The 23,640-nt window shown below is 41.2% G+C and overlaps 2 protein-coding genes across 2 annotated transcripts; both read right to left on the bottom strand.

Annotated features, from left to right (window-relative positions):
- Nucleotides 1-227: 227 nt before the first annotated feature.
- serinc5 (serine incorporator 5) lies at nt 228-15,578 on the bottom strand. The gene is made up of 12 exons (XM_019866975.1): nt 15,278-15,578; nt 8,104-8,268; nt 6,670-6,848; nt 5,710-5,792; nt 5,406-5,499; nt 4,794-5,005; nt 4,569-4,661; nt 2,813-2,939; nt 2,605-2,674; nt 2,358-2,394; nt 1,707-1,851; nt 228-1,543 (listed from the first exon to the last, which is right to left on the bottom strand). Exons 1-12 carry the CDS (start codon nt 15,302-15,304, stop codon nt 1,399-1,401), a joined length of 1,377 nt encoding a protein of 458 aa, XP_019722534.1. The 5' UTR covers nt 15,305-15,578; the 3' UTR covers nt 228-1,398.
- Nucleotides 15,579-16,568: 990 nt separating this feature from the next.
- Nucleotides 16,569-22,745, bottom strand: cdk7 (cyclin-dependent kinase 7). Its single transcript, XM_019866982.1, has 12 exons — nt 22,610-22,745; nt 21,349-21,408; nt 21,234-21,267; nt 21,075-21,142; nt 20,923-20,991; nt 20,032-20,142; nt 19,716-19,834; nt 18,478-18,577; nt 18,315-18,401; nt 18,087-18,236; nt 17,830-17,968; nt 16,569-17,245 (listed from the first exon to the last, which is right to left on the bottom strand). Exons 1-12 carry the CDS (start codon nt 22,673-22,675, stop codon nt 17,220-17,222), a joined length of 1,029 nt encoding a protein of 342 aa, XP_019722541.1. The 5' UTR covers nt 22,676-22,745; the 3' UTR covers nt 16,569-17,219.
- Nucleotides 22,746-23,640: the final 895 nt, after the last annotated feature.

Genomic DNA, 23,640 nt, shown 5'->3' with positions numbered 1-23,640 from the left:
TGAGCCCCTCCCACCCCACCTCAATCCATTTATTCCATAGTCTTGGAAGTCATCCAGCCATTGTGTTTCACCTTGGAAGTTCCACTGCATTTGTGTACAATATTCTGTCCAAAAGGAAGGGAAGGACTTCAAGAGGATGAATGTCACAGATTCATTTGTATCTTTAAACCAATTATTTCATGAATACGAGTAGATTTTCACTGAGCACAAAAAAAGGTTGTGAGGGCTGAAAAAAAAATCACTTTAATGGTTAATGTTAGCACAATACAATGTAATCAAAAATGTACATACGTCATTAAAAAATATTTGTTTCGGAAAACAATGGGGTTTATTGGTGGTGTGTGAGAAACAATTGACTGATTTCCGTTAACTCAACATCCAGTGTTGAGTACCTCCAAGTTTTGTTTTTTTTTAAGTATCAACGGATGCATAAAAATGTGCCGGAAACACAAAACCAATTGCAAGTTAATATATTTTCCATGTAGGTTAGTTCAGTAGTTGTTTTCCAATCATCTAACTTTGGCAAACAGCTGCATGCATTATAGCGAGATCATCATTAACTGCTGTCATTGTTAAATACGACAGTAAAAAAGAAAATAAGTGACTTGATGTACAGTTGACACAACAATGATGAGCACTTCAATAAATTGTATTCATGATTCTTTTTCTACACAAAAAGATTTTGCTCGAAGGGAGCACTGAGATTGACAAAACTTCAAATACCCCAAAGCAATAGCGAGCTTTTCTTTTGCTCGCATAAAAACATCTACAAAAGGGCACACAATATAACAAAGCATTCTTGGAAGTAAGCCTGAGAAATCAAATTTTTAAATGTAACTCACTTTTGACACATTCCCTCACAAAGGGACTCAAAACAAACATACAAACTAAAGGAATTTCAGTATAACAAAGCTCCCACACACTAAACAGATTTGTCAGATTATTTTTGCTACAAATTTATGACACAACTGTCTAGAATTAGGGGAAACAAATACAAGACTCACACAGTGGAAAACCGCCAAATGTAAAGTCAGAAGAGATGGTGCGGAAATTAAAAAAGTCTGGACACATGGACCAGACCACAACTAATCGAATTTGCATGACTTTTAAACAAGAATGTAACACAATGTCCAGGGACAGTAAAAAAAGAAATTGGAACAAAAATACCAACAATGTATCAATGGCGTTAACAAAAACATTTGCACCTTGTGTCATAAAAGGCATCAGATGTTCCTCCAGTTCCAAAGTTGAATATTACAGAGGTCAGTGGTGAAAGGTGGGAGAAAAAGAAAAAAAAAAAAAAAGGTCACTGGTCCCTTGGCTCAGCCTCAAAGCTACACGGCGCCATCTCAACACGGGAAGTCACACGACACGAGTGTGAGTGCGGTGTCTTGTGTTCTAGGCCTCAAAGCGCTTGGGGCAGATGACGGGAGCAATGAGAGTCCCCGTGTAGAGCAGGAGACAAACCCACGAGGAGGAGATCTTGATCCAGAACACTGACCAGCTCCCGTCCAACAGCTTCTCAATCCTGTAGTTGTCGTAGCTGAAAAGGATACATCAAAGTGAATGAAAAATGTGGGCTCTGTCAAGTCGAACAACTTGGAACTCATCCCCAATTCTGAAGTCACAATATTTTAGTCGAATCTCAGTGAGACCAAATCCGCCCTGCTCTGTTTAAAAGTAAATAAGCAAGTGTGGAAACTTACTGGAACCAGTTTGTAATGGTCATCATGACATAAAGGGAACCCAGGAAGTAGACAAAGTGGAAACATTTGTAGCTGTAGTTGGTGGCCTCGCTCTCGTCATACACCACGTTTTGGCCTGCACCAGTCTTCTCTTCTTCACAGTCATCTGAAGTGGAGAAACTTCAGTTAGATTGATTCACTTAAAAAAACAATTTGGGATGTAAATATTTCGAAATATATCTCATCAAATTTTGGTATAGAATTTATTGATGCTGTAAAGCGCAGAATTGGCAGCAGTTTAAATTTAAGACTGAAAATCTCATTGAATGTTTTCTGTCAGCCGTTATGATTCTAATTCTTGCGCATTCATCCTCTTCATCTCCTGCAGGGGGAGGTAGTAACCCACAAACGGCTCCACACTTGTCATGCCAACCTCCTAGTAACAGTGACATCATCTCCGTTTGCTGACCAATACTTTCGAGCCATTCCGCATCAGTGTGATGAATAACAATGAGCAGAGGCACTGTGTGTGCACGCGCTACCGCTGGGAATATATTCACACACTCAACAGGCAGGAGGGACAATGGTAGGTTGGGGAGGCAAGGAGGAAATGAAAAGGTGCGAAATTCAGGAAATGGAAAAAAAAAAAAATAATAATAATAATTTTCCTACCAGTGTCATCTCCGAAGCAGAAGCAGCAACGTGCTCTCTGTAGCATAAAGACAAACACAGTAAGTCCATGTGGACAAAAAATGTATTTTTGGGGGTGGGGGGGGGGGGGGAACACACACACACAAATTGCTCATGTCTAATAATTTTAAAGTATTTGTTTTGCTTCTGTTCATTTCATGAAATCCATTCACAAATGTTATTACACAACACACTCAAGCAGAGTTAAATAAAATATTAGAGCATTTACTTCGGTCTCCGGTTCACTGTTTCTGATCACTCGGAGCGCCGCAGATCTTCGCTTGATTGTGGAGGTCAAACTAAGGGAGGAAGGGTGGAAAAACAGAGAGGCTGTTATTTTCCATCACAAGTCTTTTTTATTTAGTTTTAATCACATGATGTTTTCAATGTTGATGGCTACTGGTTTTAATTTGTTCCCACTTAGTGAGAGTTGTTACCAGGAGTAAAGGATGCAGCCAAACAGGATCACGGCTCCCAAAGCTTTGACGATCTTCTTGTCACTTTCCTTCCCAGATTTGAAGGGAAAGACACACACGGTTGTGTTTACGCCATCTTTCTCCACCACTGCAAGTATAAAAAGCACCAGCAGCTTTTAGCAGCGGCATGTAAAGCAATATCGTGCATATGCATTAATTAATACAAGAATGATCACTTATAAACTATTGAAAACTGAGGCTGTGGCGATGGAAACGCTGCAAGTGATGGGGAAAATGAAGGACACATGGGGGCTAGGAAATATGACAAGAGGATTGCCAGTCTGCTATTGTACTGTTTTTTTTGGATTAATTATTAATGCCATAGGGTTACTAAGATTGGAACAGAAATTGCATTGTTTACGACAAAAAAAAAAAAAACCCAAAAAACATTCATGACATGAATTTCCCTGTAGGATGTTTTAATATTAGTGATGTTCCAAACTTGAGGTTAATAATGTGACATCTGTCGGGCCTTGAGACTTATGGCTACAGACCAAGATGTCTGATTGTTAGGCTAACACAGCATTGAGAGTAATTGCTTTAACTGCATGCCCGTTTGGCATGACGTTGGCAGGTAAACTGCAAGATTTCCCATTGTGGATGACCGTCACGCATGGCAAAAAATGAAAGCCATTTGTTCCAGGGAGAACGTCTCCTTGGCTTTAGAATGCAACTAATGCCCCGCGAGTGTGGAGGATTTTAACCAACTTGGACTATAAAGTAAGCCATTTTCAACTTTAAAGTAAAACTCTTTGCCGTTTTAGGAGTTAAAAAAACGAAAGGCAACCGAAGGAATAAAATTGGGAACAGATGATTTCAATATGATTTATTATGTTTTATTTTACATTTGTTGTTGCCACGAAAGTATTATCAAGCATTTGAGTCTGCTATGCGAGTGATGTTGTGTGCAACGGTCAGAAGCAGGAGAACCGAAACCTGCTCATCTCCACTTGGTCTCAAGTTATCTGCAGTCGGCGATCAAATACGAGGAACCCGCCAGAGGCGACCCTTCTGCATTTCTGATGATATCCTGAGTTGACGTGCTGAAAGTGTTTATCAGGCAGATGCATTTTGATGTGGGTATGTTAGAATGAGCAACGATCATGTATTTTGGTGTGATAAAATGTGGCCAGTTTGCTGATGACACCAACTCCCCCTTAGAGGCCTCACCTTCATGTAACCTAGGGTTCTTTAGAGGAAATAAAAGAGAGGGCTTAAGAGGCGTGTGTGTGTGTGTGTGTGTGGGGGGGGGGGGCTTAGTATAGCTGAGAGAATTGTGCGCAATCCTCTTCTATTCTCCTTGCATTTAAGTGCATAAATGTTATTTGAGCAATGAACCTGACAGCAACCATCATTTATAATGTCATAGGCACCTGTGGCTAAAAAGCAAAGCGTGGAGCGTCTACTGTACATTGGTGAAATGCAGAGATTTCGTCAATGTTTGTGTTAACACCATATAACGACAGTCGCCATGGAAACCCGCTTATTTCTTGGCAATTGTGCCACGTTGTTTGTGGTTCAATAAAATTATGCCACAAGTGGCACCTAAAACCTTGTTTCCCCGATTGCAGTTTTTCCTTTGCAGCAAGTTAGTAGGTGTGCGAGAGGCATTTGCCAGGTGTGCGGTTATGAGTCACTGACTGCAATTTTTTTTGCAATTGTCCTAACGTGAACCAATGACGCCGGAGTCACTGTGACTTTATGAATTGTTACTCACTTTCTGTTGGTTTGCTGGCGAAGGCTGAGAAGGTGAGGTACATGACATACACACTGATAACTCCCGGTTGGAGCAGGCCAGATTTCGGCTGGACTGAGGGAACACAAAAGGTAAACAGAATAGTGGGTTTTTATGTATTTTTTTCCCACTCTGCGCGAACAAACTGAGCTATCGTGTCAAAGCAAATATCGAGAAAAGCTTTCATTTCTGAGTCAAGGTCCCTACGTTTCTGTATGACGGGGGAGATGGCAAGCAGAGAAACGAGGAGGCAGAGGGTGCCATTGATGCCCAAGAAGATCTTGTTGAGACGACATGCCCCTGGGTGGGTGTAGTACAGACCCATGAAGATCACAGCTCCCACTGCAATGCTGAACAGCACCAGAGTCACCAAGGCCAGCGCGGCATACCACAAGCGGTTATACTCCACTCCTGAGCTCCTGCATCGGCAAGGAGATACAGAGATTATGGGATCAAACGAAAAGAGGGTTGAAAAAAAAATTACATGAAGGTGGGTAAAGCAAATGGAAATGTAAAAAAGGGGAAAAAAGGCAGAGAAAACCAACTGGGTCCTAAAGAAATAAATCAAAGACAGAAAGGTCTGGTGTGTTATTTCTGAATGAGAGTCAGCACAGCACATTCCTAAAATGTGGACAGTAGCGGCCTTCTGCCCAGATCCGTCCTCCCACAACAATAACAACACACTTCCAAGTCTCTCTCGCACAACTTTTTTTTCCTTCATATAACCCCCCATAAACAAATATGCCCGACCCCCTTGAGTTTTCTCATGATCACCGTTTGCATTGAGCGCTCCCCCAACGGCCGGTCAGATTGACTAACCAGTTTGTGTTCCATCTGTGGGCAAACTCCACCAGCAGCATGAGCTGGATCAACAGGAAGAGGAAGCCGCCAGCAGCTCCAATATAGCGCCACACTGGGGAAAATGTGAAAATCACTCTATTGCCTGTTCATGTGCATTAACTTGGTGGCTTGTGGATAGCATCTACTCTTAGAATAATCAGCACAGCTACAAAGGCTACTCTATGCTTATGTCCATAACATTGTTGATCACTACCGCTATGAAAGCAGACTTTTTTTAAGGTGAGAAAAATCAAAATGCGTAAATGTCATATACAGGATTTACCTTCCAGAAACATTTCCTCTTGTGGAATGAAGAAGCCTCCTGCACAGCTAGCCACAAGCAAAATGAATTTTGGCAACCAGAACCTGAAACAATAACATAAATATGAACAAAAATATGAAGAAAAAAAAACCCACATCCCAGCTTGTTAGTATAAGAGGCTGAGTCAGTCCCTGGGCACCATTTACACTCACATTCAATCATTTAGAGTCAATTACCTGAACATGTTTTGGGGCTGTCGGAGTCAGTCGAAGTAGCCAGAGAAGAACATGCAAACTCCAACATGCTGGGATTTAAACCGAGACCCTCTGGACTGGGTTTTGATGACAGTTTTTTTCAAAGTAAAAGCGTTTTTTCCCCAGTTCAAATATTCTCAGTATGATCCCCTTTTTTGTTGTTTTTTTAAACTTTCTGTCATTTGGTGACATGGTGGATTTTGCATGTTCTCCCAGTGCTCGTGCGAGACTCTGGCTTCCTCCCACATTTCAGACTTGCATCGTAATTTAACAGTGAGTGTGAAGATTGTCTGGCAACCAAGAAGAGGAGAGAGGACAGTACAGTGTGCCTGGCCAGATATACAGGCTCTTTGTGGTGTAACTCCACTTGGCTGAGCAGTGTCGACACTGATAAATTCGTAGTTGCAGATTGCACCAAAGCCTATTCTCGGCATTTTCTTGTCGCTGACGTCATCCACCCTTCAACCACACAAGGATGCCGCGTGTTAATGAAAGGAGCGGTCCCTCTTCTTTTTGAGTGGGTTAGAGATGTAGGGTTTGGGTTACATAACATCTACAGTGCGCTCTACCAAAGTGCCATTGAATGCACAAGTGCTGCACGCGCACAGGCCCTGCCTGGGTGTAATATTTAGGATGAAGGTGAAAACCTATCGAGACTCGCCTGCAAATATATTTTCATATCCCCAGAAGTAACTTTCCGAAATCAACTAGGGCAAAGAATTCTTACCCGTTATGTATGGCCGCCCTCCAGCCGGTACTGTTATTGACGCCTATGGTGAAGATGGAGAAGATGAAGAAGAAACAGGCCATGCCAAAGCACACCTTGTAGACGGCAGAGTAACCAACCAGGGTCTTGCAGTTCTTCCCTGCATTCATCTTCTCGCACAATTCACTGTAAAAGGGGATCTATGTGATGACATACACACAAAGACAAACTGGATTAGCTCACTGCTGTATCGAACCACATTGGAACCCCCAGCCACCCACCTCCCACCGCCTCGACTCATGTTTGTCTAGGCCTCAGTGAAAAGGACCAAAAGCGTCTATTCTGGGCGTCACGCCTCTTGAGAGGCAAAAAAGAGTCAACCGGCAGGAACAACGACCCCTGATTTTTCTCCTTCAAGTCTTCTTTCATCAAATGATGGCTGCAGGCTGTTGGGGGAGTATTACATGTCGGATTCAGTGTCTACAAACAGGAGACACAGATGAATGCATAAACAACCTTTCATCTGTAAATTGAGCGGACTGAACCGGGAAGAATGACGATACGTGAAACACAACTGGATGGATTCTGCCATCATAAAATATGAAAACAACATTTCGGACCGAAAAGAGGCCTTCCGTGATCGGGATTAATAAAACACTGTCGCGGTCTTTAATGTACAAGATGATGCAAGATGAGTTTATCAAATTTGATAAAGACCTGAGAAATGTCTTAGCGGACACCTGATGAAGTAATAACTGGAAAAAAGAATTTAGTCAGCCACCGTGAGACACCAGCGGATTGAGTTCTCAGGATCGCTTTGTCAGATCAACACATACGGTAAAAGGCCCTTTTTGGAAGCCTTTGTCACGTTTTGAGGAGCACATTTGCATGTCCATTATGAAGGGAAGGGGCTGTCTGTTTCAAACGACAATAAATCACAGAACCCTCATTCGTACAATACTAGTTCTTAAAGCGGGGGATTTCCCACTGAGCGACGTTGAAGTGGGTGCGTGTGGGTGTGTGGGTTGTTGTGGGGGGGGGGGGGGGGACTCAGCTAGTACGACATGGAGGTATCAAACGGCTTCTTTTGCCAGGGTTCTACTCTAACAAGGAGATACACAGTGGGGAGTCATTATAGTATAGCTAACTGAAAACTGCAAACAAAGAAAATATTTTAAAATGCTCCCTTTCGCAAGTGTTCACTTACTTGCCATATGGACAAAATAGGCCATTACACCTATGGAACAATTACTTGAAGAAAATTTAACTGTCCAATAGGTAATTAAAATAACGCTGAATAATTCACTTTTTTTTTTTTCAATTCATTGTTTTCATAAATAAGAGGCCCGAGACTTGTTTCCAATACGGAAACAACACATTACAGAGGATTCTCTTTCAGCGACTGCATTTTTTTGGATACTTTCCTTAAATGTCTCATGTGTTACGAACACTTACATTTTTCATCTCTTCCTCGACTGTGGGGGACATCATGATGACACAGACAACGGTGACCAAAAGAAGGAAGAGTGTGTACATGATTCTGGTGGCCGTGGACTGCTTGATCTTAGGGCAGCAGTTACAGCAGCATGAGCAGGCTGCTGAACCGCAGCAGCAGGCCAGCTTCATTGTGGAGGAAAGAAGAGAAGATGAAGAGACGGACACATTAGGCATTAGCACACTTCTGTAGGTCATCCAAACAAATATACTAGAGCGTGGGAACGTGAGCTTAAAGTGCTGTCATCTATGGTATGTTACATTTTAACACAAAGGACCGGTAATAGGGATTGTAACCTTTTGCAAGAACCTGTCAAAGGTCGTAATGAACATCAAGGTTTCAGATTAGAAAGAGGTGAAAGACATGAAGGCTGGAAGTTTTAAATAACTTCCTATGCTTAACATGGACTTAAACGTTCTCTGACCACTAGACATGAGGTAGCTGCCTGAGCATTCACTGGTCTCTATGGCTGTGTAAGGCTCTAATCAGACACACAGAGTAGCACAAAGGCATGCTCTGCTTCCGCACAAAGACAGGCTGGACGTTCTATTTGGGAAAGAGAATGTTCTATAGTTGCAGTTACTGGAGTCACCCCACCCTGCTTTTGTCACTTCTCCCACGGAATGTAGAAGCCTGTATCTCACTGAGCGGCGAAGTGAGATACGGGCTTCAGTAGATGATACTGCAATCCTGGATCCTGAAGATGTCAAGGAAATATAAATACTCGGTGTAAGTCAAGAGCTGCTGATTCTTTCGGGATAAACTGAATTTGCCTTGCAGCCATGGCAGTAATCTTAGTATTGATCTAAGTGCAAGAAGTAAGGCAGGGTCCCTGCTATGTCCTGTGGGTAAACCAATCCGCAATATGGTCTTCCACGAGGATTCTGTTCAAAATACCACACAGACGACTGATTAGCATTAAGATATAAACAAAGGAAGACTGTCATAGCCAGACCTAATTAATGCAAATTGCCATGTAATTTTAACTCATTCACTCCCAAAGACGTATTTAGATGTCTTTTCAGACGCCACACATTTAATCCCAGCTCCTCATTTTATATTGACATATGTACTTATATTGTCTGAAAATGGCCATTTTCAGACCCTTTTCAAGTACAGTCAATATAAAATGAGGAGCTGGGATTAAATGTGTGGCGTCTGAAAAGACATCTAAATACATCTTTGGGAGTGAATGAGTTCACGGTAGGTGAGCCTGGTGTACAGCAGATACTCTTTTTCTCTTGAGATTTGGGAACATGGTTGAGTTTAGAAATGAGAATTTCTAAATGTTTTTGTCGCACGCAATGATTATGACCTCCATATGTAACCTACTCATTTGCCTGTCTTGTGGCATTTAAATAGAAACCTTTAGCAGGTGTGGTTCAAACCACAGGGTTGGCAAGTTCTTGGCAAAGTTCCTGGCTCGATCCTCGACTCCTCCCCCAAGGCTGTGTCAACACACTTCAGCTCCCGTGGCCAGCATTTTCCTCCACGCTGCCTAACAAGATAATAGTATCGCACCCCACGTCCTTCTCAAAGGGCGATTAATTAGACAGCACAGAGTGAAATGAACCAGGAAACAAATGGCCATTTCACAGAGAGGGTGTTTGGATTTCATTAGTTGAAGGGGGCGTTTTACCAGGGAACCCTAGACTGCGTGTGGGCAAATGACAGACTCTGCCAAGAGTGAGCGAGGGAGAGGGGCAGAACCAGGAGCGGGTGTCTAAAGAAATGGTCTCAGACACGGATACAAAAAGGAGTATCCATGGTTACCAACGCTGCCCTTATCCACTACATGGCCCCTTTTCAACCGCCCGCCTGGCCGGCGAGCATATCGACAGGTGGTCAGCGTGTCTCTTACATATGTCCCTACTTCAACGTCCGTAGCAACCCCCCGCTTGCTTGTCATGTTGCTCTGGCCGTCCCACAAAAAGATCTTTATCCTTCCTCAAAGTAACTCCCTCCTTGATCCAGTTGCGGTATTCAAGAGAAAATGAGGCAAGAGCCTCACAAATGTCTCAATGGAGAACAGTCAGTTTCCCCAAAACGATTTGTCATCTTTCCTTCATTCCCCACCCAGAAAAAAACCAAAAACTTACTGTTACCAGTTTTAGATTTCTTTTCACTTTTCACCCTGTCTTGGTGATATTCATCTGCCCTTTGACCCCATCTCAAATTCTCTGGGGTGAACTGCGCTCATAGCAACAGGGATGCTTTTTGTTGGACGCAGCAGCAGGAAGACTTCTGGAAATATCTCAAAGGTTAAATTTGAGTTTAAGTGTGGTCTTGAAGAGAGAATTGTCTTCATCTGGCACTTCAATGATCAAGGCTTACAATGTAGACAAGGGCCTCTATCCAATACGTGAACAGTGCTGTCTTGCAGAGCACTTAGGATAATGATCATTCCTTCCATATTGTGAACTACCTTCCTATCTCCAAGCCAAAATGAATACAAAACATTAGTGTGTCATAATCACAGGAACAGTAGCTAAAAACAAATTCAGCCACACATAGGTGAACAGACGCTTCCGTTGTACTAGCTGGCTTCACTCAAAAATAGGTTGCTGTTCATAGCTCGGAGAAACACAAACAAAAAAATAAGGGGAACTCGGTTGCTCTAAGATCTTCATGATAATGGCCGGGGAATAATGCCGACGAGGTTGAATCACGAGACAGAAACAGTTCAGACGAAACTCTCGACACTCCCCGCTGTATCAAATTACAGCAGAGCAGCGAGGAGAAATGTCTGAGGGGAAGGAGGAAAAAGGAACGACATCAATGACAATAGAAAACGATTCATGGCACAGCCTCCCTCCCGCTGAGAGAGCCTCCCCGGGTCACCTTACACGGTGACACCACCATTGTTACAATGTCTAGGCAGCTGCGTACACACAGCAAAAATGTATCACTCCTCTGTTGTCTATGCAAACCAAGTCTTTGCTTCTTTCTTGGCAAAAACAGCCCATAGCTATAAGTAAAGTACAAATTACGAGTGTGTGTGTGGGGGGGCGGGGAACAAACAACATTGGCTCACTCAAGCTAGCTCACTATGAAACAACCTCACACAACCAAAGACAAACATGTAACATGGTAACAGCTTTGCCATTCACGCGTAAAATTAAGTACTTCAAATTTAAATGTTAAAAAAAAAAATCACATCACTGTTTATTTTTTTTGGTTGATAGTTAAAACAAATTATTCACAATTTAAAACAACATCTGTGTCTTAATTACATGTCTGTGACATGCTTTTGTCAAAATATCTAAAGCCGCCCCTTTCCCTGCCCCCAAACCAGTATGGCCAATGTCCAGCATGGCTTTCTCGACCATGACAAATAGGGTGGAGCTACGGCGTTAAGCCAAGCCAAGCCAAGCCAAGCAGCTGATTGTTAAATTTGCCAAATTGTGACTTCCCAATTTGTGAATTCGAGACAGTCTTGCATGAAAACCCATTTTCTGAAATGGGCAACTGAGAAAATATTACCTTGGTTGTCGAATTTCTCACATTGGGAGGTACCCCTGACCCAACTATTTGCAACAAGTCAATTTTCCATGATATGTCCTCTTTAAGTGAACCATCAATGCTATGAACGTATAGTTCGAGCAGTCTAGTCAATGCTCTCAATCAGTCCATTCAATGTGAGCACTTGCAACAGTTGAATTTTACACGTGATTAACTTACTACATTGCCATGTGAGTTGGAATTTATGTTAACACTTCTCGAATCACATAATCTATGCTATCCAGTTAACTCCCATCATATGCCTAAATTACAAGGTCAGCACAGAGCGAGTGATAATTACTGTGAGAAATGATTGGCATGACTAGTGTCTTCACATCGTGTGAATATCAATTACACATCAGAACATATACCGTAAGTAAAGGTAATTTGAGCATATGTTCTTTCAGAAGTGTGTATCAAAGTGATAGCCCTTCATATTAACCAATAACCAAGAAGTAGCTCTCAGTTCCCTCTATGTCCTCATGTACTGTGCCAGAGTCGTGTAGCCTCGCTGTGCAGCTTACATGCATCCACATGGTTTCGTGACTGTCTTACAGTCACAGCCAATGCTCACAGCTCTTTGGATGCAAACTCAACACTGGACAAAAGCCTACCCCCTACCTCACTGCAACATGGTGGAGATCTCCAATCCCACTGAGATGTTATGAGCGACTTGCTCCCACACACATGATGACCATCCTTTTTCCAAACCAAACAGCGCTCACTGCTTCTTAATTTCGGTTTGCGGGCCAAGGAGGAAATGAACAAACCACACTCTAATTTGGGCTGCTTGAAACCACAATGGACACAACATTTCAATCTCAGCTAAGTTAATTACACACACACACACACACACACACACACACACACACACACACACACACACACACACACAAAGACAAAATGGTTGTCTGGGGTAAAGATTGGAGAACTACCAAATGAAACTGAATTCACTGTTTGCCCCCCCTCTCCTTTTTTTTTTTGTAACCTCTTCAGCTTTCCACAGCTCCCCGCCACTGAAGCAAGCAGAAAAGAGAACAAAGTTTTCCGCAGATGAGAGATGTGCTTGTGTAATTAAATTCCTGAGCAAAGCAACTCAACAGTGAGCCAGTGGTCAAAATTCCCTAGCTGGGGCACGGGTTGCTCAGCCCTGTGTTTGTACGATTGTGTACATTTCACTAAATTCTCAATGTTTCTGTGATTTCCATGTAGAGTTTTCATTAGAAGCGGAGAATGAATCTTTCCAAAAAAATATGACAGTGTACCAAGATGGATTGGGATTAGGATGATTCGTAAATGCTTTGAGAAGATACTATGACATTTCAACATCTTGGCAGCATGTGGAATGACAGAACAAAAAAGAAAAAAACAGCATCTGGTTAACGTGGCATTTTATGGAGCAGATGTGAGTCCCACAGAACGAAGTATGCATCTTATAATTTCGGTGTCATCATTTTCACTGTCGTGCTGCCACACTACAACTATCCATTTTCTATACCACTTATTCTCATTAGGGATACGGGTAAAAGGGCGTCTTGACTTTGGGCCAGAGGGAGGATGGTACCCCTTGTATTGATCTATGGACACGCATAGAGAAAGCACCATCAAATTCACATTCACACCAGTGAATTTCGGAGTGTTCAAATAACCTAGCATGCATGTTTTGGAGAGGTTTTTTTTTTTTTTTTTGTGAGTTCAAAGATGGCGCCTTTGAGTTGGCAGCCTGCTAAAAGACTAATTTTTCACTTTAATTTGTACTTTTCTACTACCTTTGTCGTTTAATGTTAATTGTATTTAATTGTATGTTATGTGGACCCGTTGTTGACTTTAGTATTTTTGGTCATGACTTTCACAAAGGGAGAATATTGGTGGTTGATGATTTCGCCATTTTGGCAGCACATGCTTGCCTTATCATCATTTCTATTGAGGAGGATGTTTACGCTAATCGACAGTTGCCGCTTTATTGATATGGAGCAGTTGTTGTTTGGGGCATAAATGGGCATCATTTTTGCAACAGCCCCATATTGTGCACGGAAATGTCGGTGTTGTTGCACTGTCTGCGACAGTAAGGATGGTTGGAGCGCATAGCGCTGTCAACATAGGGCCTGGGGGAGATGTAGAGAGGAGATGTACAAAGTTAAGTGAAGACGATCTAATTGGAACTGGAGAACTGAACTTTTCTTTCAGTATTTACCGCATGTTAGTCACCAATGGACACTACAGTTACTTGTTTAATTTGAAACTTCGCTTGTAGCAGACGAGAGTGCCGTCATGAAAGCTGTGATCAGGACATCTCTGATCCACTGGTGAAAGGAGACTTTAAATCGCTCCTCTTTCATCGAGGATAACTTAAAACCCCAAAGCGCATACAGAAATGGGGAATAAGATTTTGTTTGTTTGTACTGTTAGCAATGATTTTGTTTAAGTTTATATTGTTGTCAATGTTTTATTTAATGTGCTCTGCTGCTTTGTTACATTTGCAGCTGTTGTGAACGCGCCACATAAAATTGAGTTCAGTTTTAGGAATGCCAGAGTATCCAGAGAAAACCCCGATCGAGAACAGAAATTACTCACAGAAAGGCTGAAACCGAGATTTGAAAACAAAACCTCAGACCTATTAGACAAACATGCTATCCACTGGTTCACTGTAGTGCCTAATATTGTACAAGGAATAGAAATGTTACAGGACATCCATGTAAATAGAGACAATTATAAGGCACCTCCACATAATTATGTTTATGCTCATGATACAATGGGTAAATGCAGAAAAAGCTAAAAACGGTACATTTAAAGCACTTTTGTTGGAAATGTGGAAAATCATTTACTGCCCAGAAATAAATATTGGTACTATAAAAACATAATATCCAATGAAGAATGTATCCTAATTTTGAATATTACTAACAATGGTTTAAAGAGCAAGTGAAACATAACACTATTATGGGTTCACAAAGTTATCTGATTCAACATTTTACCACTTTTAAAACTCGAAAAGGCACTGATTCAGTAGATATGCTCAAAATGACAACAATTTAAAAAATACAAAGCAAACACTGCCTGGCGTTTTAAGCAAAGTGTTTCCAAAAGTTGCTGATCCAGAAACTACAGTGGCAACTGGATGAGCTTTCATGACTGACAGCAAAAATGTCAGCGGCTGAAAAAGTTAAACTGGAGTACAGTAATAGCAATTCGAAAAATGCCAACCACGTGAAATCATCTTTAGACTATTAACGCGGTGAAGACAAGTCTGAGCCGTAAAAACTCCGCAATTTCATCTGTGTCTATGTAACATCTGTTCAGGCCAATGGCGACATTTTTTAAAAGCAGTCCCTGCTAACTGATGTTTAGCTAGCACACTTAAGCCCTGCTGCTTTGTTGTCCATCAGTATCGCAATTAACCGCTATCAACAATGAGTGACGAAATTTATGATTTTTTTCATAAGATAAAGTATGAACAATAACTGTCAATTTTGACCGTAAAATAAGCGAATTGGCGAACCTCCTCAGCGTTGTGAATGGGAACATCAGGCGTAAACCACAAAGCGACGCTCGCCGCTTGTGTCAAGACTCGTGTTGTATTTTTAACACAACACCAAGAAGAGCCTAAAACGACAGCAGAACAGCATTTGTCCTCACCTGCGAAATACAGCACGGAGTGCACATCCTACGGAGACGCGGCGAACAGCTTCAGAAAAACGAATAGAAACACATGAAAGCTCCAACAAACGCGATGCAAGAGCTGAGTGTTGTCTGTCCTCCTGCGCAGCCTCGAGCTCCCCACACGCCCGCCTCCCCTCTCCTTTTCTCTCCAATACTATACCGACACTGTACTACTGTACCTCCTCTCATTCCTCCACAAACACCCTTTTCTCTTCACTGTCGTCGACACTGCACATCACGGGAACACAACGCAAACGTAACTGTACTTTATTGACAACGATTTTCAGTAAAAGAGATGACGAATTTACAATAACATATACAGTAAACATGTTTCAGGCAGGGGCGCAAATCTGATTTTGGAAGGGGGTGGGGGTGTGAAAATAACACAGTACATTTGGGTCAGGTAGCCCTCAAAACCTTCACGCACATTTCAGGATGCGCATTCACAGCGGGTCAGTTTGTCTCATTTTTGTAAGGTCCGCGACCCAGTGGAAAATAAACAAAGTTGCTCAAAAAACGCCTAGGTCAAGAAGCCCCGGGAAGCCCTAACACACATCAGGACACCCGATTGACCGAAATCTTGGGACAGTACCAATACGGAGACATGGGCCTACAATATTTAATATTTGGGTTCCATGGCGAAGCCAGTCTTCCAACAATGCACATTGTGTGCTGTACTGAAGGATTCTGATAATTAAAGACCATGTAGAGTGAATTCGGAGCTTTGTTTTTAACAAAATGATACGTTTTGGAAAATAATTGCTGGAAACATGAGCAAACCCTGATGTAGTACTGAATTGTGGATATCTATCTTCATTAAATTTAGCCAGTCGGTCATTCCTGATTTGTCAGCGGCCAGGCGAACTGTCTGTCATAGTCAGTTGTCATGATTTCAAGTCAAACCAAAAATGATTGATGAACCAATGATCAATCAATTCTTCCAAATTATGGCCGATTTATTCATGTCACAAGTCTCTATTCAGTGATATGATCTATTTTGACCCATCAATGGTTTGCATTTTATTTGTAACATACCTATGACCTCAGGCTTTGGACAGGTATGACAGTGGTTTGGCCTTTTTGTGCATCTCTGATGTTGCTCACCGTGCTCAGGTGCATGGAAAATTAGTGAAAACATTGGCTATCGTGCATATTAGTGAGGACCTTACTCCCACCAAGTATAATAAACAGCAATGTACTGCATGGCCTGATGTATTAATCTTACTCTCACCATTCATTTCATGCATAATAAGTCCAGAGAAATCACTTCATGCATTGCACCATTTATTGGTTTTATGTACAAAAAAATAATACATAGCTAAACATGGACAAAAGTAGTCAGACATACAGTACTTCCTGATCAATGAACCAATCAGATCTTGGGCAACACTGCTTAATTCACCCTGAATATCAATTCCTTGTGTTACATATACTGTACATGATTTTGTGCTTACAACTGTGTGGTGACAGTTTGGGGAAGGCCCGTAAGGCATGACTGAACCTCCGTGAGCAAACATGGTCAACAAAGGTATGGTTGGAGGAGTGTTGTACACAAGAACTTGACTGTCCCAAACACCTTTGGGATGAACTACAGCTACTGTGAGCTGTGGCCCTTTCATCCAACATCAGTGACTTTATAGATGTTTTTTTTAAATGTATGTTTTGATCACTCAATGGTTCTTGTGGGTGTAATGGCTTGGTACCAATACTTTTATCCGTGGGGTTGTAGTGCGGTCTTTCTCTTTTGCTGTCACAGATGGATAAACAGCCCAAACCCAGCAGGCTGTTGACTGTAGTTCAGAGATCCCAGAAGTGCTTCTTGACCACAGGTCATACTGTCCATCCCTTGCTGGATTGCAGGATTGAGCAGTACCTTTGACATTCCAGCCCACATCAGTCCTGCGCCATGCACATCTGATTAGAATATCAACTTCTTCATGGTAGCTGAAAGTCAAAGACAAGAACATGCATAGAATAAGTACATTAAGAAATAACATCTGCTTTTACAGTAAATAGCAATACACACTACAAACTTGTAATGTACATTTTATACACCCAGAAAGTCTATCCGTCTTTATATTCCCTCTCTGTAAAGTAGTTTCAGCTTCAACCATAAGGAATAGTAAACCCAGATATTTTCCAAACCACAGGAGCAGAGAAGAGGAGACGGACAAGCTTTGAACCTCCCCATGAACACCAAAGTAAAATATGCCCTCCCACAATCCACTTAAACAGCAGAAATGTGTGCGTTCGCCTCCACTGTATAAAGAATCATTCAGCCAACACCCTTTGGAATTGCTACTTTCAATGAAGCGATTTATATGCCTGGTATAAATAGCCATTGCTGGAAGGGTTTTCCAGGTTACTGACTATATGCGACCTGGGTGTTTGTGGGATGGCGTGAAATATACAATCTTAACTCTCTTGCTATACAGTTCATCTTTATTCATATCATTTACTGAAGCTAAATCATCATAGCGGTTGGGTGATAGTGAGAAATATCAGATAGGAATCAGTCTTTTCATTACTTGTTTCCAGGCCTTCTCTTTTTCTTTTGAGCCCGACTGTTTCCTTTTCTCGCAGAACTTCAGCCGAGCAGTTTGGTCGGGGAAGTTGAGGGCCAGGTGTGGGACCAGGCCGATTGCTGAAGTACTTCATCTTCAGAGCCTGATATGCATAAACATTACAGTCTCACTGTTAAAAACAATAATATTTCACCACACAAACTAAAGATGTGTTCTTGATTTTCTTTTTTTTTTAAAGACAAGTCAGTTACTAAGTTCACCTGTGTGGCTGTCGTCCTAGTTGAGGGGTTAAATGTGAAAAGGCCATGAAGCAACTCTAGTAAGTCATCGGTAGCTGCACTAAATATGTGCTCAAGAGGTGTGCCAGGAAATATTTTGAAAGGCATATAATCTGGTAGACTGCTTACTCCCTGTAAAGTGAAATAAAAACAGACAATGATATTATGGAAGGGGAAAAAAAGGACAATATGAAGCAAACAAATGCATACCGGCCATGTCTCTTCTGTCGGCGTACCAAGAGCCTCAAAGATTTTGGTCAGCTGGTCAAGATCCGAGTCTCCAACAAGAAATGGTATCTAAAACAAAATGAACACAGAAAAGCATTAGCCCAAGATAAAGTGTTTTACATCCATAGTCAAAATATTTGGATACCCGAAGGAGTAACTCTGCCAGGATGCATCCCACCGCCCACATGTCAACACCTACTCCATACATTCGGGCACCAAACAGGAGCTCGGGAGAGCGGTACCACCTAGAAAAGATATAAAAATTGTTTACTGACAAATTGGAGAGTTAAAAAAAAAACTGTAGAACACCCTTAGTCACTTCATTAGGTACACCTCAACAATGTAATGTGATCTATCCAGCCATTTCCTATACCACTTATCCTCAATGAGGTCGCGGCTAAGTACGAGCCTATCAAAGCTAACTTCAGAGGCGAGGCAGGGTATACTGTAGGGCACATATAGTCAAATCCCTCACTCGCATACATATTCAGACCCAAGGACAATTTATAGTCAATTAACCTAACACGAACGCTTGGGGAAAGCGTGAGAAAACACAGTGGTGGGAATTATTTTTATTCTGAACGTCAGGTTTTGTTTATTATTGTGACTTTGGAATTTTCTTGAACTATGAATATTGTACTTATGTATTTATAATTGTATAGTCTACCTTTTTTTTAAAAGTACCGTATTTTCCGCACTACGAGGTGCACCTAACAACATTCAATTTTCTCAAAAGACGACAGTGCGCCTTATAATCTGATGCGCCTTATATATGGATAAATATTCCGATTTATTGGACATAGTATTTTAAATGTTCTGTAAAGTGCTCTGTTACTGCTGCAGCGGTTGTGAAAGTGCTACATAAACAAAGCTGTATTGTATTACCTTTAGTACAGCTCCATCTAGTGGATGTATAATGCAACCTTAGCTATGACTGTAGTTTCTATTCTATGCGCCTTATAATGCGGTGAGAACTATATATGAAAACAGTTTAAAAATAGGCCACTCATTGAAAGTGCGCCATATACTCTGAAGCCCCTTATAGTGCGGAAAATACGGTACATGCTGTATCTACTTCAACTGACCATTGAGTACTCTTAAAGTGATAGGAATAAATCATTCCAAACCAAAAACATTTGACAATATAAAAAACACAGGGCGGCGAAAACAAGATTTTGGTGAATTGTTTTGTCCTAGTATTCAATCTGTCAATATTGCTAAATATACATGTTTTAAAAAATCAATTTGGACACAACTGCTGCCAACTGAAAGCATTAATGTATTTATTCAATTTCCTTTTTCCTGACAGTCATGGGTTTTAATTGTCAGGCTTCTCCCCCTTGCCCCTGCCCACATTAGTTAACATACAAAAAAAGCACAGACCTGGTGACAACTTGATGAGTGTAGACCCTGTTGGGACTGCCGAAGGCTTTGGCCAAACCAAAATCAGCCAACTTCAACACGCCATTACCATCAAGCAGCAGATTATTGGGCTTCAAATCCTGAAAATTCAACACAGCAAATGTCAGGGAGAGTTTGTATGACTATGTTCCTTCCTGACACACTGTCATTGTGACTAGAACCAGGCAGAGGTGCTGTCTGCATTAGAACATTTGATGGTATCTGCAATTTTCCATTGGACCAGCATTACAAACATAAATCTGTGTACATGTGCACACATGGCATATTTTGTCGTTACCCGGTGTAGGACCCAATGTTGATGCATGTACTCTAACCCCTGTAGAGTCATGAGGATGTAGGCTTTGATGTGGGCTGGAGTCAGGACCAGGCTGGTGTCCTTGATGATCACCTTTATCAAAAAAAAAAAAAAAGAGGGAAACAGACCATAAGGTAAAAGAAGCCACATAGCTGAGATTTACAATCTAGAATAGAGGATGATGTCAAAACAGCCGCTTGATTCAGATACCAGATCTTACTTTGAAGTGCTGTTCGTTCCACCTACAGGCAAGGAATACAATTCTCTATCTTTCAAATGCCTCAGAATAAGCTTTTAGCACTGGCCTTGAGTACAGCATCACATTTCATCCAAGCTGCTAATGGCCCCAATTGACTGTTAGCATTAAAAGTGGAAAGCGATTGATTTTTTTTTTTAACAGCACTGGAATCTTGGTCATGATTTATGAGTAGCGTGGCAGACGCAGGGTATGCGAAACTTAGAGGGGGAAAAAATACATCTTAGCTACTTTCATGGTTGCACTGCTTTTCTTATTACGTTGTCTTGTCTGTCAATCGTGTATGCACACTCTCTCAAAAGCTCTCACTTTATCTCTGACTTGCAGCATCGGAACCTGAGGTTTCAGTCAAAATAAATTATTAAATAAATAGAAAAGTAACTAATAAAATGAAACCAATCATGAAAGTAAATTTGGGGAGGTCAAACGTTAATGTTTGGTTTTGATAAATGATATCATGGCAGCATTATAATGGCAGGTTGAAGAGAATGGTGATTTTAACAAGGAGACATATTAACAGTGCTAATTACAGACAGATTCAAATTTGATGGATGAGTTACAGCATCCAGATGTGATGTATTACAGCATATTTCATTAAAGGATAGCCAAAGTTTTACCTCCAGATCAGTTTCCATGAAATCAAACACCAGACTGATGTTTGATTTGTGTCCAAATGCATCCAGCAACTAAAACACAAAGTTATATAGCTCTCCAAGTCTGCATTTAACATGTGGAAACACAAGAGTAATACAAATACATATGTATCCACCCCAATAATATTTGGATGATGGAGCTCTTGCAGTAGTTTGATCTCTCGCAGGGCAGTCCTGTTGATACCTATAAACATAAATAGGGATAGATACCTTTACAGAGTTTCTTTGTTATACATATTAGTATAACACAGTCTGCCAAATGAGTCAAAACATACCATCTTTTGCTTCAGTTCTATGGCCAACTTTAATCTGGGAGGAAAATAAACATTTACAATACAACGAAGCTGAACAGCCCAAAGTGCTTGACAATGCGAGCTCGCAAACCTTTACCTTTTTAATGGCGACTATCGTGTCAGTTGTTTTGTCTCTGGCTTTGTACACTGTGGCAAACTAGGGAAAAGAGATGAATAATGAATTAGTTTAATAATACTGAGGGCAATTTCTTACACTCATAATCACTCATGGTAAAATTTTGCATTGTACACCATAAAGCGAAGAACCAGATCACAGTCATGTAGGCATACAAGGTGAGATTCCATATGGTACCTTGCTCAAGAGCACCTTGATAGTAGCCGAAAAGCAAAACAGGAAGGATAAACTAATACACCCCTCTAACTAATACACGCACTCTAAACAATTCACTACCTCAGCTTTAACCCGCAATAATCACAAGTTCCCTTGGTTGTCTGTTGTTTGCTATTGTTTTATTTGTTCATATGTGTATATTTTTGTCTTTATGTATTTTACGCATTTCAGTTGATGCCCTCATTTTTAGCAGGGTGTGTTTCAATGCACTGCATGTTTGCACTGTGGTTAAGATAAGATAACCTTTATTTGTCCCACACTGGGGAAATTTGCGAATTGGTAAAGCTGAGAGAGGAAAGTAATTTCAACTGTGCTGTATGTTGCACATAGAGCATATTTGACAATCAAGCTTGACTTGAATTGAATTGAACGCATTTCAGTGTGTGTACACGGATTTCCGCTATACACCAGCCGGCCGGTTCCCAATCCCCGCGAATAACGGAGGAGAGCTGTACGGCTTTTCATAGCAATTCACAGATACCACACATGTACGCCTCATATGGGCTGTAAAACACCAATAACAACAAATATATCTGATTAGACGAAGTGATACATTCAGGCGAGGCCATTACGTCACATCCCCGTGCCAGAGCCCAAAATGTGGCTTGTGGTTTGGTCCACGAGAAATTATTGATCGTAGGTTTATTTCGGAAACAATAAGAGAGTCGTGAGGAAAAAATAGCTCGCCGTCCAGTGTAAACCGAACATGTGAGTTTTGACTGAGTGAGAAGAAATGGTAATACTATCACGAAAAAAGCGATAACAATATATCATTTCGACGTAAAAAGGGAAAGCCCCATTCACGTAACTCCAAACACACTGGTGTTGAGAGAAATGTTGATCATCAACGAGTACCATTGTGCACCGCACATGCTTTGTTGACATTAACAACCGGCTGGCTAGCATGCTGCTACTTTTGCTCCAAGCAAGCAGAAAGCCAGAGCCTGAAACAGAAACAGACTTTAAGAGTAAAAAAACACGACAGACACATATCAAGACCTCTCACCTGGCCCTCTCCAAGGAAATCCAACTTTTCGTATCGCTTCGCCCTGGATTTTACGTCAAACGCCATAGCGGTAAAATGTTAACAATGGTTCCATGAGTGTCAACTTCCGCCTTGTTAAAGGTCCATAAACAGTGTTTCCGGATTAAAAAAAAAAACCCTCTTATTTGGTGCAGCACCGACATCTACTGGCTTGCCGTGTCAGCGCGTTCAAGTGACGTAAATCGCAACCGGGCTTTATAAACTAGTTACTGAAGACCCCCCCCCACACACACACACAAATGCTTCATTTCCTGTTGTTCTTGCTCCAGTGGTGATTCTTCTCACCCCAACAGGCTGGTAGGTACAAATGTTTGGAGCAATTGTTGTATTAAAACCAACTTAGTTATATTGCCCCCTTTCCAGTCTTGAGCTGTTTGTAGCTACGACTGACCACTGGATTCGTGCTCTCTTGTTTGGCGTTATGTAATATAATAATTTATAAATGTTTCGGTTGGCATAATGTGTGTTTAAACAGTCATGTTCAGTACACTCTATTAAGCCGCATCAGCCTATATAAGTATACATTCAGTAATGCACACACACGCACACAAACACTGACCCTGACAACCACTATTGTACCTTGCTGTCTATAATAATTATAATTATGACTATTATCATCATAACGAGAATTATTAATATACTAATCACAATTATTAATATATTAATGATAATAATTATAATTATCATTAGTAGTAATAATAATGTAAGACATAATTGAAAATGCATCTCACTCTTCTGGTCAATCTTTTGGAATCTCGTTTATCAGCAGTACACACTGTAAAATAGACATGTATGTCCAGATGGATAATCCAAATGTTTTCTATTTTCCCCCTCTTATGTAGCAAGTGTTTTCCAAAATATTAGAACAGCTCTGCAAAGCAGCAACTCAATTGCAAAGTAAAGCCCACAATAAATGGATAGAGACTCAATCAAAACGGAACTGAATTGGAACAATTATCTCAGTGAAGGAATATAGTTTTCACTAGTTGCAA

The sequence above is a fragment of the Hippocampus comes genome, unplaced genomic scaffold (assembly GCF_001891065.2).
Source record: "Hippocampus comes isolate QL1 unplaced genomic scaffold, H_comes_QL1_v1.1 scaffold322, whole genome shotgun sequence".
NCBI lineage: Eukaryota > Metazoa > Chordata > Actinopteri > Syngnathiformes > Syngnathidae > Hippocampus > Hippocampus comes.
This window is presented reverse-complemented; position numbering and strand designations above follow the sequence as displayed.

What these genes read in the sequence shown, in the direction of transcription:
- serinc5 (XM_019866975.1), bottom strand. Translation starts at nt 15,304, where the DNA reads ATGTGCACTCCGTGCTGTATTTCGCAG. An exon ending in CTCCGTGCTGTATTTCGCAG is followed by an intron (nt 8,269 to 15,277) that starts GTGAGGACAAAT and finishes TCCACAATGAAG; the next exon opens with CTGGCCTGCTGCTGCGGTTC. An exon ending in CGCCAGCAAACCAACAGAAA is followed by an intron (nt 2,940 to 4,568) that starts GTGAGTAACAAT and finishes TTATACTTGCAG; the next exon opens with TGGTGGAGAAAGATGGCGTA.
- cdk7 (XM_019866982.1), bottom strand. Translation starts at nt 22,675, where the DNA reads ATGGCGTTTGACGTAAAATCCAGGGCGAAGCGATACGAAAAGTTGGAT. An exon ending in AACATTGGGTCCTACACCGG is followed by an intron (nt 19,835 to 20,031) that starts GTAACGACAAAA and finishes TTGAATTTTCAG; the next exon opens with GATTTGAAGCCCAATAATCT. An exon ending in AAGAGAAGGCCTGGAAACAA is followed by an intron (nt 17,246 to 17,829) that starts GTAATGAAAAGA and finishes TTTGACTTTCAG; the next exon opens with CTACCATGAAGAAGTTGATA.